This window comes from Platalea leucorodia (assembly GCF_965183815.1).
Source record: "Platalea leucorodia genome assembly, chromosome: 7".
Classification (NCBI taxonomy): Eukaryota; Metazoa; Chordata; class Aves; order Pelecaniformes; family Threskiornithidae; genus Platalea; species Platalea leucorodia.
The window spans coordinates 67040356-67055301 of NC_138829.1; the positions used below are offsets into that span (position 1 = coordinate 67040356).

The 14946-nt window shown below is 36.8% G+C and overlaps 1 protein-coding gene across 2 annotated transcripts in view; it reads right to left on the minus strand.

Moving 5' to 3' along the window:
• Window positions 1-357: 357 nt before the first annotated feature.
• Window positions 358-14946, minus strand: part of ANO3 (anoctamin 3) — a gene marked incomplete at both ends in the record, with an annotated part of 222175 nt that continues 207586 nt past the window's right edge. For both annotated transcript variants that reach the window (XM_082316697.1, XM_082316696.1), the window contains 8 exons: window positions 358-6415; window positions 7192-7297; window positions 8173-8253; window positions 10121-10268; window positions 10938-11090; window positions 11198-11343; window positions 12750-12847; window positions 14317-14374. In XM_082316697.1, coding sequence (XP_082172823.1) covers window positions 6233-6415; window positions 7192-7297; window positions 8173-8253; window positions 10121-10268; window positions 10938-11090; window positions 11198-11343; window positions 12750-12847; window positions 14317-14374 — 973 coding nt within the window. The remainder of the gene's footprint in view (window positions 6416-7191; window positions 7298-8172; window positions 8254-10120; window positions 10269-10937; window positions 11091-11197; window positions 11344-12749; window positions 12848-14316; window positions 14375-14946) is intronic.

Sequence of the window (14946 nt, forward strand, 5' to 3'; positions counted from 1 at the left end):
GACAGGCCAGAGGAACTTCTAGCTTGTAGTGCATAAAGTCAATTTCTCTGAAACGCTCTGTGGTACTGTAATCTATATTTTAAATATTACTTACAAAGTGTGGATTTATGAATAGAAAAAATAGTTGAAATTTTATTCTCATTCCTTACTTAGAAACCAAGTTGTATTTAAATATTACATAAATTTCAAATATATACACATTTTAAGAAATCTCTTACGATCATGATATTGCAAGTTAGCCAGGACTATCAGAGTAAAAAATGACTGAACTATGTTATTCAGTTAGATTTTACACGAGATTATTTCAAAGAACTGAAATTTCAGTGATACTACTCTAGGTAAAAAGTAGAGCCAACAGTTTGGAAGATTTTTCAATACAAAACTCCGAGTCATCTAAATAGAACACAAAATAAAAAGGTGATCTGAATTTTTTTTTCACTATGAACAGAAAAACCGTCGTGTTCTCAGTGTTTAGAATCTCATTAGCTTTAGGCTGCATTGAGTTTAATCCTAATTTCTCACCCAGTAGCATCCTAACAACTAGCTCACGGCAATAAGAATGCAAACTACAGAGAACATATAACATCATCGAGGTTATGGCAAAAAATTAGAACGAGGCAACAGTACTAACACAAGGTAATTTCCAGTGCAGTAAGGAGGGAATATACCATTAACATTTCAAGACTAAATCCCAGTCCTGGATTAAAAAGGTTCCTGTATAACATGGAATAGCAAAGTGATTTCTCGACAGTTCCTTGTTGTGCCGTTAGAACTTTGTGCTGTTGTGGTAACATTGTGCTATCATGACTATGCCAAAATCATGCCAATACAAATTTCTGGTAAATGTGGTTGCAATGTCAGTATTAGACAAAAATTGTCAATATGAGTCTATTATATGAATTTAAAAATGCTAGGATTGCGTAGGGTATTTAGGACACCTGTGTGCATGTAGGGAGGGACATAAAGGAGTGCGAAATGTAGTGCTCGGGAAAGTAGCTGAAGGGAGAGATCCAGAAAGGGATGGCCTAATGGCACACGCAGATGCACCCCGTGCTTCCTCGCACCGCTCCGTCCAATGCATACCAACTTGTAAAAAGCACCAGACAAACTAGTATTTGTGCACCTTCTGCTTTGGCTTCTCAGTTACAGACATGCAAAAAGAGCCTGCAAAAATTCCTGCAGTTACAGAATTGCCCTCGAAATTGGACTATCGGCAAGAAGGCATCATTTAATAAAACACTGAGGATAAGTAAAGAATGAGCCAGAGGAGAAAAGGAAAAGGATCAGGAGGGCTGTCACCATGCTCCAGCTTCAATCCCTTGATTTGCAGAACCTTTCAGGGTTCTGGAGAAAAACTTGCTGAACTGAAGAGGAGCCCTTTGCTTCCTCTGCTCTTCCCCAGCCTCAACATGCCAGCTTGCTGCATTTTACCCCAGTAAAACATGGGCTTTGCAAGCATGACGTTGAGTACAAAAAGACTTAGGGATCTTTTAAAGCTGCTAAATTTTCCACCACAGGAATTTATATTTGCAAGTCACTTAAACGCTTTCAAAAAGTGTCACTGCATGCATTTTAGTCAAACAAAGTATGCATTGGAACTCACAAAATAACAAGTCTGTCTAAATGTGGAATTCTGTTTCAATTCCAGTGTCAGCCTTAACACCAAATAAACATTATTACGAAAGGCTGGCTGTATATTTGTTTCAACCTTTACCCCCAAATAAGCAACATTAGTAGTTTATGAGGACTGAAAAAAATAAAATGCTTCTGGAAGTACTACTGCACTGTAAGTGATTGTTGATAGCACTATTTTTATCTCTGTCCCTTTTCTCCTATGTAACACCTAATAGAAAATGTGATTGCTTGATTTCCCATTAATTTTATTGCCTTCAAATTTAGCTGTTTGTATAAAAATGAGTTTTATTGATATGGCCATTGCCCAGTGTACATAAAAAAGTCTAGTTTATAAGAGTTTTAATGAAGATTTGTGACACTTTTAAGTTAACTATGTAAGAGCTGTTCCTTTTTGTTTTATGGACAAGGATAATTTTCAGTTAATCAAAATGATATGATGCTTCTAAATATGTCTGTACTAATTTGTCCCCGAACGAACTGTGACATAATGCAAAAGATTAAAAAATCCCATGATGCCACATGGGCCTTTGCAGGTAATGCCATTGGATCCCACGGCTCCAGAACTGGCAGCACTCCCATTTGGAGTCTGCAGTGGAAAAAGCCACAGCAAGGAAACTGCAGATGTGCATTACTTATGTTAAACTGATCATCTTAATGGCACATTAAGAATAAAATATCACCGAAGTTCTTGCCTTTCCCCATATTAACACTCACCCTAAAGCTGTGTTTCCCAAGATATTTTTCCTTCTGCAGAACTTTTCATGAAGGAAACCTCAGGAGATTTATGGATTTATGCATTAAGGTATGTACCTATTAACCTATTTTCACTAGGCCCTCCAGACATTTTTCTTTTGGGCTTTCAACAGGACACAATTGAGCCTAACTGATCCTCAGAACACAATTTAAGACAAGTTACTGTTGGAAAAGGGCATAGCAACTGTGTTTTGTAAAAATGTGTTTTGTAGTAATGAAGATATGTACTTCTAAAGAAGCATCTAACAAAAACCACTTATTGTCCATCGTCACTATGGAAATTTTAGCCTTGTCATCATCAATATTAACTTCGATGTTCATCTCAATTTTCCCTATAAATCCTTTAACAAAAAAAAAAAAAGTATGAAAAAAATAGTCATCGTGTGGTTTGCCTGGTTTCCAAATGCCCGCTCACTATGTTGTCTGTCTGGTAAGGAAACTGAATTACAGCATAACAGAGAGCCTGTGCTCAATCTTCAGGGATTTGGGGGGATGGACTAAATGACCTTTAAAGGTCCCTTCCATCCCAAAGCATTCTATGATTCCGTGAACTCTAAGTGCTCAGCTGTGAATACTGAGCTCTTAATACACCCCTCTACATGGAGGCAGACTTTGAGCTCTAAGGAGGAACCTCTCATTAGGATGGTTAATGAAGCAGAACTCCTTTTTCCTCTTTTAGTCACCAGAATTCAGATCTCACACATTAGGCACAAATTTAGAATGATAAGTCATTAGAAATGTGTATAATGCACGTGGAGTTTCTGCTATTTCTGAAATGGAAATTTCTTTTGTCTGAATCAAGACACGGAATTTGGCTAGGAATAATTAAGACATTTTGGACTAATCCTTTGTATTTAAAAATACCTAGTTGCTCATGCAGTCTCTCTAAGGGCGCATGCATAGAGCAAAGTTGTCATAGATTAGATCTGCAATGATCTAAAGCATTTTTGCACAAATTGAAGTTCTAAAGCTTTGTCAGATTTCACAAACGCAGCTTGCATGCACAGTCTATTCATACTGGTCATTTGTTTGGAAAGACAATATTTAGAATATGAAAAGATCATTCACCATTCATAAAATACATTATTCCTGAGGACAGTGTGTGCCTTATACTTTAGTAAAATAACGTGCAGTCAATGCAAACAGCACACTAAACGAAGTCTAGCAAAAAGTTTTCTCAGCTTAAGCAAATGGCTAGATAGTGGCAAAACCTTTAGACATTGTTGATGTCCTCCAAAAACAAAGGAACACACACAGTGTTTTTCCAAAACTTCTTGTGCTTTTCCAGTGCATAAAATGCACCACGTCAGATCTACATACTTGCCTTTGATATACTCCTATACACCAGTGCTGAAAATCATTAATAATATATATATCTAAATCTCAAATACAAAAAGGTTTTCTATGTGTTTTTTAAGTCCAATTGGAATTTGCCTAAGTATGTATTGACATGTGCTAATATCCACAGCAGAAACAGGAAAGTATAAAACAATCAATCAATATTTCTGATTTTTGCCTAATTTTATCCTGTATCTTTATACCTTGGGCCAGCCAAGGCATTTTGTTTTTAGAGAAAACATTAAAAAGAGAGCTCATCTGTGACCTTCTGAAGAACTGAAGTACTATCACTACGTGACAGGAGTACTATCACTACTACAGAAGCTGTGACACACGGTTAATGCTGTCAAATGGTGCTTGATATTCCACAGAATAAAATAGAGAGACAATAAATTAAATCAAACGGTGTGATTTTATAAGCACTGAGGAGAGTGCTTTAATTATTTCTGATAAGGACTCCTTGAGGAACTTAACGCACAACCTAGGATATGAAGGAACAAAACAGCCTTTCCGAAATACGGGAAGCTGAGTTCCACCAGCCCTTTATGACAGAACTAGTGGGTAATATCTCTGATTAGACCATACCTTCCAATTTCCTTCCTCCTTTGTGCAATACTGTAGATACTCCTATAGTTGCCTTGTCTGGTCACAGAGAGCTGGAATTAACCAAGAAATCTCATGAATATGGTGAAACAACTAAAGAACTTACAGTCTGATGCTAGGCCCCCCGGATACAATAGATCATATTCATCCACTTTGATGGGCTCTTGACTCTTAAAATTAATTTTATATGGCATAATAAAATAAAACAATTATGCTAATACCTGCAAGTCAATACTGGAATCACACTTTTTAGTTCAATAGGGTATTGTAAGTAGTAAAAATGCAGGTCTTTTCATACCTGTCAGCAGTGATTTCACTGCAGCTTTATCCCTAAAAATAATGCTAAAATTTGCAGCCTTTATAGTTACTGTGCTTTGTTGACTCTTTGTTTTTTAAATTTTTCTCATCCAATATAGAGAAGCGTTATTTAAAATTGTACAAGAGAAACAGAATGATTGTAACTCTTTCTCCACTCCCTTCTCTGCAAGTGAACCCTGCACACTTGTTTAAATTAAGCGCTTATCTTTTCCCACATTATGAAATGTTAGTAATAGACAAATTTCATCACCAAAATGTGACTATAACCATAAGTAACACTGCTGTATGCACATAAAACCTGAAATTTGATTCTTTACATGAACATCTACCTTTTATAGTGATTTTATCCAAAAAGCCCCCCAAAACTGTACGAAGGCATACAAATAATAATAAAAAAATCTAAAAGTAACCACTGTGTGTGTGTGCATTTATATACAATCTGTATACATATCTGCCTGTATCTAAATCCCATGCTTTGACTTATTTAGGCCAATAAAAGAAGTGCACATTACTGGAACATTTACTATTACAATAAGAAGAGCATTGTTATAAAGTGCTCTGCTTCTCCTTCCCTGAACAAGCAAGTCACGATGTTATATTGTATGTCTGATATATATCTGCATAAGCTTGCATACTATAAAGAGTTACTTGTATATTCAGGATGAAGTCACTGTATGAGAATATTTCAAGTTAGCATTCTGTGAAGTCATGGAATCATCGCCCAGACAGGTCAAAGGGAACAGTAACACAGTTAGACATCTGCATGCTACATCAGAGCATGAAAATGACAGTTCTTTCATCCTGGAAGTGTGTGGAGGCGGCCTTTCCGCACGCGGAAGTGGAAAGACAACTCAACAGCCATGTCTTTTTCAAATATAGCTGCAATGTGGGCAATGAGATGTGTTCTCATAGTGCTGCTGTTTTCTCTTTGAATTTAGAATTTTTGGTTTTCAACTAGAAGGATAATTTAATGACACTGATGTGCAAATCTTAAACTGCATAGTATATATTAAGCAGCCATAGACCCCTTTTTTAGGGTAGGACCACATCCACAATCTCAACAAGAGACTAGGACAAACCTGACAAAACAGTAAGCCTGAAAGATCATTTATATCAAGTTATGGCCACAAAGGCAACAATTGCTCTTTTCTTCAGAGGCATTACAGATGGAGCTGAGCAATCAGAAGCTGTAGAAGTAGTGGATATCATGTAAGTTGGTTTTAGTCATGCCCTTACTGTATAAGTTCACAGGTAATTTTTTGTTTTCATTACGCTGTTAGTATCTTCATGAACAGCAGGAAAATTCATTGCCTTTTTTAAAACTGTGTCCAAATTTTTGATCTGTCTGCACATTCCTGAGTGCCAATTCTCCTTGGTGCTCACCACAGACCAGTGACAGGTAAGGCTTTTCATTTTCTTCATTGGAAGCATCTATTTCCCAGTTCCCACCAAAGCCTGCAACTGTACTGCCCAGCAAGAATATATATACACCACGGATCTCACGCACTGATGCCAGACTCTGACTTCACTTTGTAACTGCACTCTTCAATTTCCAAACAGTGTTTTTGTTGCAGCATGGTAGTGACTAAGGCCATTCATGGTGATACTGTTTCCCATTCTTTTTCCTTTCTCTCTGCAAATGCTCCAGTTCAGCCTCATACATCATTTCCTGGACTAAGTATTTCTCTCTCCTCATTCTGTCACACAAGTCTTTGGGCATGTCTGGAATCAGGTACGCAATGAAAGACTTTATTCCAAAAACAAGGTGCTGAAAAGAAGAACAAAATTAATTGATTCAAAGATGCATAAATATTCATTTCTAGGATGACATTTTAGGGCCTAAAAGTCTGTTGCAAAACTGGAACTGAGATTCAGTTCATGACTGAGAAGCAACTCCTTTGTTTTTTTAATATATACACACACATATATGGGAGGAAATGAGCGGTCTATCAGAAATGTGAAAATGCTGAAGTCTTCTGAAAAGTAAAACTAAGGGTATAGCTAGTGACCTAAATGAAGATGTGACTGCAGGATACGCTAGTTTGAATAACAACAGCAAACTACCTACAAGCAGGCTTTGTTAAGAGCTTGCAACCAAAGTAAGTAACCAGGTTTCTGGGCAATATATAATACGTTCTTCAAAGTTAGTACACACATTTCTACTTTTATATTAGGCTACGATCATGTATCATTTTCCTGACACAGATTTTAACTTGTAATAACTGTGCTTAATGTACACATAAGTTGCATTTCTTTTTTTTTCAATAAAACATGAAAGATTTGGTTGGGAACCAACATGATGTATATGATGACTTGTTAAGAAAATACGATTTTGGAGGGACTCTCAAATCTGTGCATGCTCTGTCAATTCAGCTTGAAGCGGCTGATTGACAACAGTTTGGGGAAGGCAATTATTTTTTTTTCTCTCTCTTGACTGTATGAACAAGCAGTTGATGATACTGACAATTTATTTATGGGACTACAGTAAAAAATCAACTCAGACTTTAAAGAAGTAGAAAGGAATTGTTCTTTTCCATGACTAACCTCAAATACTATGATGAAGGCCAGCCGCGCTGCCAGGACATGCCAGAACTGCAAAGTGAATTCATATGGAGTTGAACTCCATGGTGGGGCTCTGTAATCTCTATACCTGTAAAGCAAAGAAAAACCCAGTAAGTTAGCCTGTGCTCAAAATCCTGAACATGGTGAAGAGCTTTCTAGTTTATCCCAGACCTGGCTAAATGGAGAGAAACTGAAGTGAAAGCATACTTTAAGAGAAATGAAACAGAAAAGGAGAGTAGTCCACAATGCAGGCAATTAAATAAGGTGGCTTATAAGATGGCATCTTTTGCTTCCAAAAATCCAGGGCAAACAATTCCTTTTGTTGTTACAAAGCTGACACCTTGGAGTGTTAAGTTCAAGCGTGTTGACTCTAAATTGGTTCTTGTCTTTGCTTATGAGCTTTTGAGATTCTCCAGACAAAGTCTGCATAAATGTAACACGATTCTGTAACTTCTTAGTCAATTAAAGCTAACTGTCACTGTAAAACTAAATCTAAAACCAGAATGACTGCTCTCATGCAATGTCATATTTAATTTTTATACTGAATTTCTTGTATTTATCTTGCATAACTGGAATCTCGACCTGGGTTAGAGCCACAACAAAAATTTGAATTGTATGTTTTAATGAATAGACCTCAGAATGCTTAACAAAACTGAAATGAGAATTTTTACCCTTCTTGGCAGCTGGGGAAACTTCAAAATGAAATAAATTCATAGAGGCATGAAAGACACGGCTTGCAAGAGCCCTAGAAAAACTCAGAACACAGGTTTCCAGGGTGTCAGTATTGCATCCTACCACACAGTGTTTGCACCTGAGGCTTCCATGTTGAACAAACTTGAACTCCAATGCTTTTACAAGCAAAAAAGAAACTATTCTGCCAGTAATTTAAGCACTGACTTTCAATTTAATGTCTATATTAACATCTAGGCCTGTATTACAAGAAGGGAGAACATCGAAACATACCGGCAGTATCCTGAGTATCCCATCCCAAGTTCACTCAAATCAAATACTGATAAACTGCTGTTGACATATCCTTTTAAGCATCTGAAAGGAAAAGACATAGGGTCAGGACTTTCTTCATAAGGTGGTTATATAGCATAGATCCTCTATGTAAACATATTCTGCTATCACATCTTGTGAGCATACTATTTTATTTGCTTATCAGGACAAAAGCAATTCTAAAATTTTAAGCAGAGAAGCAAAGTTTTACTGGAAAGAAACAAATAACATCTGTTTCAGGGATAAGACTGTTTAAAAATCTATTTTCAGCACTTTTAATGGTTTTGCTTCTTATCTACCAGCAGGTATAAACCAAAAATTGTTGCTACAGTGTTCTTCACTGTCTCCTAAAATTACTGAACTTAGAAGGATGGGTAGAGAGGCAGAGAGGAGAATAATTTAACATCCTTGCAGAATCTGCCACTAATCATGCAGCATATGCCAAAAAATGACAGGTTTTATGAGTTGAATCAAAGAAGAATTTTCACCAGCAGTAAAATGAACAGTGCATATATATCAAACAGCCATATTACAGGCAACAATTTATTAGTATTAATGACAGAAATCACATAAATACACTGAATTATGACTCTAGGAGTGAAATTTTTCTCTGTTCCTGAAAAACCACAGACACGTAAGACATCCCATCTTCTTGCAAATCTGTCCTGTAATTTAACAAAGGGCCTTCTGAAAAGCAACGAACATTTAAACAGAGACGCATCAGGGATCCTATTATACCTCCTGAACCTTCAGGTTTGCTGTGACACCTCAAATCATTACTGGCAAAAGAAGAAATAGAATTACATATTTCTCCATTAAATGGGGAGTGCACATTAAGCACTAACGCTTTTCAGCTATTGTCTCTTGTCATCCTATCCTGCCTCATTCTTTTTGTCCTTAAATTCTCTCTTCCTGTGACAGCACGGTAAGAGTAAATCTCTATTTTGAATCACTAGAGATGGAGCAACAAGGGAAGGAAGGACAGACCCCTGCGATTTGAGCTGAGGCACAGTCTGTGAATGCAGCGGTACTGGCTTGCTGGACAAGCCTTGATGCTTTGACTCTTATCCTTCCTCCTATGCAATAAAGAAGATAAGTTGTGCCTGTGAGATGTGCTATAGTATTAGCAAAGTGATGCTTCCTTTTCTTGAGGTAACCCTGATTCCCGTATTAAAAAGAAAAACCAAAAAATCCCTCCAAAACCAACCCCCAAAAACACCTGTAAGGCACTGCTCTCCAAACAAAAGAGAGGATGCGCTTGACTACTGTGATCTGTTTAGATCATCTAAAAGGTCATGATAGACAGTGGGAAATGCAGAGAGAGCATGGTGGGCCCACAGTTCAGAGACATTGGTAAGTGTCTGGAGAGAAGTGCAAGAAACCGGCCTGGTGGTGCAAAGATAGGCAAGATACCTTGCTTGAACCTAAGATACACTATATATGGAGTTAGGCTAAATAGTGCCAAGGCCAATCTTGCTGGAGCTTGGCTGCAAGCATTTCTGAAGTGAAACAGGCAGGGAAGTTTGAGGGTGAACGAAGTTTAGGATAAAAGAGGGTTTAGGAACATATATATGTGTGTGTGGGAGTGTAGTGGGAGAAGACTGTCCAGAACTATTGCAGAAAAGAAGAAAAGCTTATCTAGAGAAAGCCTGAAAACTGCTACGATGTATACTGAACTCTGTTGTTTGCATTCAGAAGGGAAGGCATGATTTTCCACTTATATAACTGTGGAGTTAGCTTGCAAACTCTCTGGAATGGCTGAGTTACTTGCACTTAACATCTGTGAAAGTTTGCACAGATGTAAAAGGTAAAATGTTACTGATATATGTTAAGTATGTTAACACAGAAAGACAGCAGCAAAAGTGTGCTTCCACTGAAATATACATGTATATATAAAGAATATCTTAATTACTTTTCTTGTCTGTACCCTTGATCTGTACAGGGACCATATTTGTATGCATAGACAAAACGTGGAATGTAATCGGAAGTAATGGCAATAACAAAGGCATTGGTGATGACAGCCAGAACTCCAATTCCTTCCAGAATCCCATACCAGATACCTAGAAACAAGCGAAATGACAATGAAGTCATTAGTTTTTTATAGTCATATTAAGTCATATAAAGTCATACTAGTGATATTGAAGTCATTATTAGTCATACAGTTTTCCTTTCTTATTGAGAAAGAATTATTCGCTCGTTAAGATTAAACCATGTCCCCACATTCCTGCCACCACTGGCTCTACCTGAATGAAGTCTTACAGTAGGGCACACCCTGCTGAGTAGAAATAGCTAAGCAACAAAGGTATAACCATAATCTTTGGTTATAAAGGCCAAATAGAAGATTTTTGAAAGACTTTTCTTATTTTTATTTAATTCAGTTTTAAACCAAAAGTGAATTTAGTTCTTATATTTAATTTTTAAATAATTAATTTTGGATAGCATTTTAGACCTAGAGTTCCACAAATCAGAAGGCTAAAATACTATTTAGCCTGTTTTCAAAATTCCAACTATTATGATACCTTATTGGAAATGGAAAATAAATTTGAGGAGACCTCTTAGCTAATCAGCTGAGTATCCCTTTCTTGCTTAACAGGAGAGTTGTCACTGAGATCTGTAGGTTACATTATCAATTTCACTCTTGATACACGAAATATTTCAAGGGTTAAGCTGCATTAAAGAAGAAAACACAAAGAGATGGTACCTGACAGTGACCGTCATTAGGTTCTCACCTATATCTGTTGCTCTTGCAGGCATAGGTCTTCGCCACTGAGTGACAAACTTGTACGCATCTAACCTTATTTCTATGATATTGTTAAGCAATGCCAGGAGAGGTGCCAGTGGGAAGGCAGCAACGAAGATGGTGGTAAAGCCAAACTGTAAAACTAGACAGGCATTTCTATGGTTAGAAGTTAGAAATGCAAAAGACCTTTTACCGTGCAACATAGTTCCAGTTTCCTAAGAAAACTGACGCCTCCCTAAATTTGCTCACCCATCTCTAAATATTCGTCCATTAAACCATGGAGATTCATAGGCTGCAGATTCCAATCTTTTTCCCACTGAGGTAGAGAAATTTTATGCTCCATTAATTGTCCTCCTCTCTTCATTTTGCGCCGTGACCACCAATTCTGTAATAAACTTTATCACATAAACACAGCATTACTGACTGTACTTGCTCAATAATTTACAATACTTGCTGGTATTGTTTTGAAGTAAGTGGGCCTATTTCAAATAGCACCTGAATGTCTACTTAAGTATTTTCTGGAAGTATTTACAATATCATATAAGATACAATTCAAAGAACTTCCAAAAGTTTTCAAAATTCTGCATTAAAATTTTAATTATGTCTTTAATGTAGCACGTTAGGCATTGTACAAATAAGCTTTTCAGAATATGAAATTTACTTGCATAGACTTTTTTGGTAGGATTTACCTGCATGCCTAACTAAAAAAAGAACAGGAAAAAAAATGCATAGTGAGAGCATTAAAAAAGTAAACAATGCTTTATTTTTAATCCTGTGAAAGACAAACCAAATAAGTGGACCTCAGTAAGAACTCCGTGATACTAGAATATATTGAATAGTAAAATATATCTAACTATTTTTGAACAAACGTAAAGATCTAGATGTTCTAAAGAATATTTTTTTCTTGAAGCAGGAGAAAGTGTTTAAAAAAGTGTTGCTGTTCTAAAGGGTTATAAAGCTGCGCAGAGGTCTTTTCACAAAGTAGTTATTAAGTAGGTAATAGTCTCACAAATTAAAGTGTTATAAAAATGAAATATATCATCCAGTACTGACACGTGGCAGTTAAATGTTTGTTTCTAGATATTACTGAAAAGAGACTGAAGATGGGAAATAATTTTCTTATAAGTATTTTTATTAAGAGGCTGCTATTTTTTCTCAATCTAATTCAGTGCTTAGCTCTTGATCTCTTGTTACTGAAAAAGCAACTGTTGCCTCAGTTACAAACAATGGTTTTGTCAAAACAAAACACTGCTTTCCATAAAGGAATATAAGCATGTTCTAAAATAAATTCTAGACAGTTAAGATGCTGCTGGGCTGAGAAGACAGGAAGCCTGACACTTCAAGTAGGTTTCTTCTTTTCAGAAATCCACATCACATAACAATACAGTACACGGCCCCTCATTTGCAGAATGATTGCACATTGTGAGCATAACCCTTTCTGATGTATTTTCAAGGTTGAGACTTTGGTTAAAGTGATATTTGATGAGCAACCTTTTACTGAAAACATATTCTTCCAGTTTCAGGAGAACTGTAAGACTCTTAGCCCATTACTCTCTTCAGTAGCTGAACAGCTGTTTGTATTATGGAAAATGAAATCACAATAAACAATTTAGATAGTTAACATATTCCCAGAAGCTTTATCTTAGAGCAGCAGTTAATGCTTTCCTTGGAAGTAAAGTTACAGTATGTGAGATGCAAAAAGCGAAAATATTCTCCGAACATAAAAATATTTTTCCCCATCACTGAATCACACTAATGTGTAATCACTATTTGTAAAACAAATTTTAACATCTGAACTTACGGATAGCCTAGTTCCATGAAGTTGTTCCACATTTGTTTTAAAACCATAATAACTCCCATTTGCAAACACAGATCTATCAAGCAGCCACTCGGATGACACTGAAATGAAATGGAAAAAGATCAATAGCTAAAATCAGAGAATTCTTTTCATTTTATTTGTACAGAGGGTGAATGAAAAATATTCTGTTTGGTGAAAAACATTAACCTCCAGCAACAGAAATATTAAAAGAAATATTAATAACAGAAATATTAAGACAGACTTTAGTTGAATAACCTTTAGATATATTATTTCTTGGAGAACTAGATCGTATTACCTAAGCTATGAGTATGCATGCTAGATATATGATAAATGATATAGTCCATTTCTTTTAGACCAATACATACGTATTCATTTCAAAAGAATAGAGCAATGTTTCTTTTGTGATATCCTAAGTCCAAACAGAGACTTAGAAGCTGAATCTCTGGTATCAGTATCTTAACTATATAAATTGCCATATTAAAATGTTTAGTAATTACAGAAACTTTTTTTAAACCACGGACTACAAAGTTATGGTATTTTACTCTGTGGCTACCAAGGTTCAATATAAGAATCCTGTTTTTCAGAGAGAGGAGATAACTTCAGCATGCTAGTGATATCCAGGGAGGTGCAATTCTAACACATTTTCAAGCTAAAATTTGAAAATACTATTTTTCTTCTTTTAAATCACAGAATCATAGAATGGTTTGGGTTGGAAGGGACCTCCAAAGATCATCTAGTCCAACCCCTCTGCAATAAGCAGGGACATCTTTAACTAGACCAGGTTGCTCAGAGCCCCGTCCAACCTGACCTCGAATGTTTCCAGGGATGGGCCATCTACCACCTCTCTGGGCAACCTGTTCCAGTGTTTCACCACCCTCATCGTACAAAATTTCTTCCTTACATCTAGTCTAAATCTACCCTCTTTTAGTTTAAAACCATCAGCCCTTGTCCTATTGCAACAGGCCCTGCTAAACAGTTTGCCCCCATCTTTCTTATAAGCCCCCTTTAAGTATTGAAAGGCCACAATAAGGTCTCCCCTGGAGCCTTCTCTTCTCCAGGCTGAACAACCCCAGCTCTTTCAGCCAGTCCTCATAGGAGAGGTGTTCCAGCCCTCTGATCATTTTTGTGGCCCTCCTCTGGACCTGCTGCGACGGGTCCATGTCTTTCCTGTGTCGGCAGAAACTTAAGCTGATAAAAAAGCTGATGGCGTTATATTTATGTCCTCCATCGAAAAATTCCACATACCCAGGAGATTCCAATCGTATAGGACTTAGTAGTGCCTGTGAGGTATGGGAAAACCACACAGTGATAGTCCCTAAGACACAGACAGAAAGAACTACGTGTCTTGGGCAGAGTCACTCAGCACAGTGGAGAACGCAGAAAGAAAAACACATCTCCTGTTTCCTATCCTTTGCTATAAATAAGAGTTTACTCTTCACTGCACTTACATGGAATAATAAATCTTTCAAACTGGACATATTTCATGTCCTTCAGCTATTTCCTTTTTACTCATGGAAATTTCACAGGAACACAAAATAGGATTGCTTACCTCTTCCAGTCTCCATCTGTTAAAAAGCTTGTTGTACTTTCCTGGGCGGCCTGCGAATCTGAAAAATAAGATTTCTGTTTCTCAGTGGACATTCCAAGAACACCCTGTATCAGTAGTTATTTCACAACATCCACTGAGCAAACTCATGAAATATAAACAGATTAAATCACACAGGCTTAAATCTGGTATCTGTAGGATATGGAAGTTTCAGAACACAAATAAGGACCTTGTTTCTGCAAGCGATCCTAAGCTTTTACTATGTCCAGAACAAAAATCGTAGCTTCAGATGTTTTAGATGTTCAATAGTCAGACTCTCTAATCTACTTCTCAGAAGATAAGTCATTGCAATACATAGGAATTTACTGCAGCGCAGGGATCTGTTTGCCCACGTGAAGTGTGCACTGGATTGCACTCTCAGACATACAAGCATAAAATCACTTCCAAACCCATCATAACTAAATGCTTTTTACAGATCTAACAGATTCTTGTATAACGAATTGAATCAAAATTCTTAATGACGTCAGTGAAAGTCATAAATGAGAGAGAAAAAAAACCATGCCTGGTCCTACTAGACACAGGAGATAGCAAGATACAAAGTAGTTTAGAAACTGTATGGGAAATGCACCACTG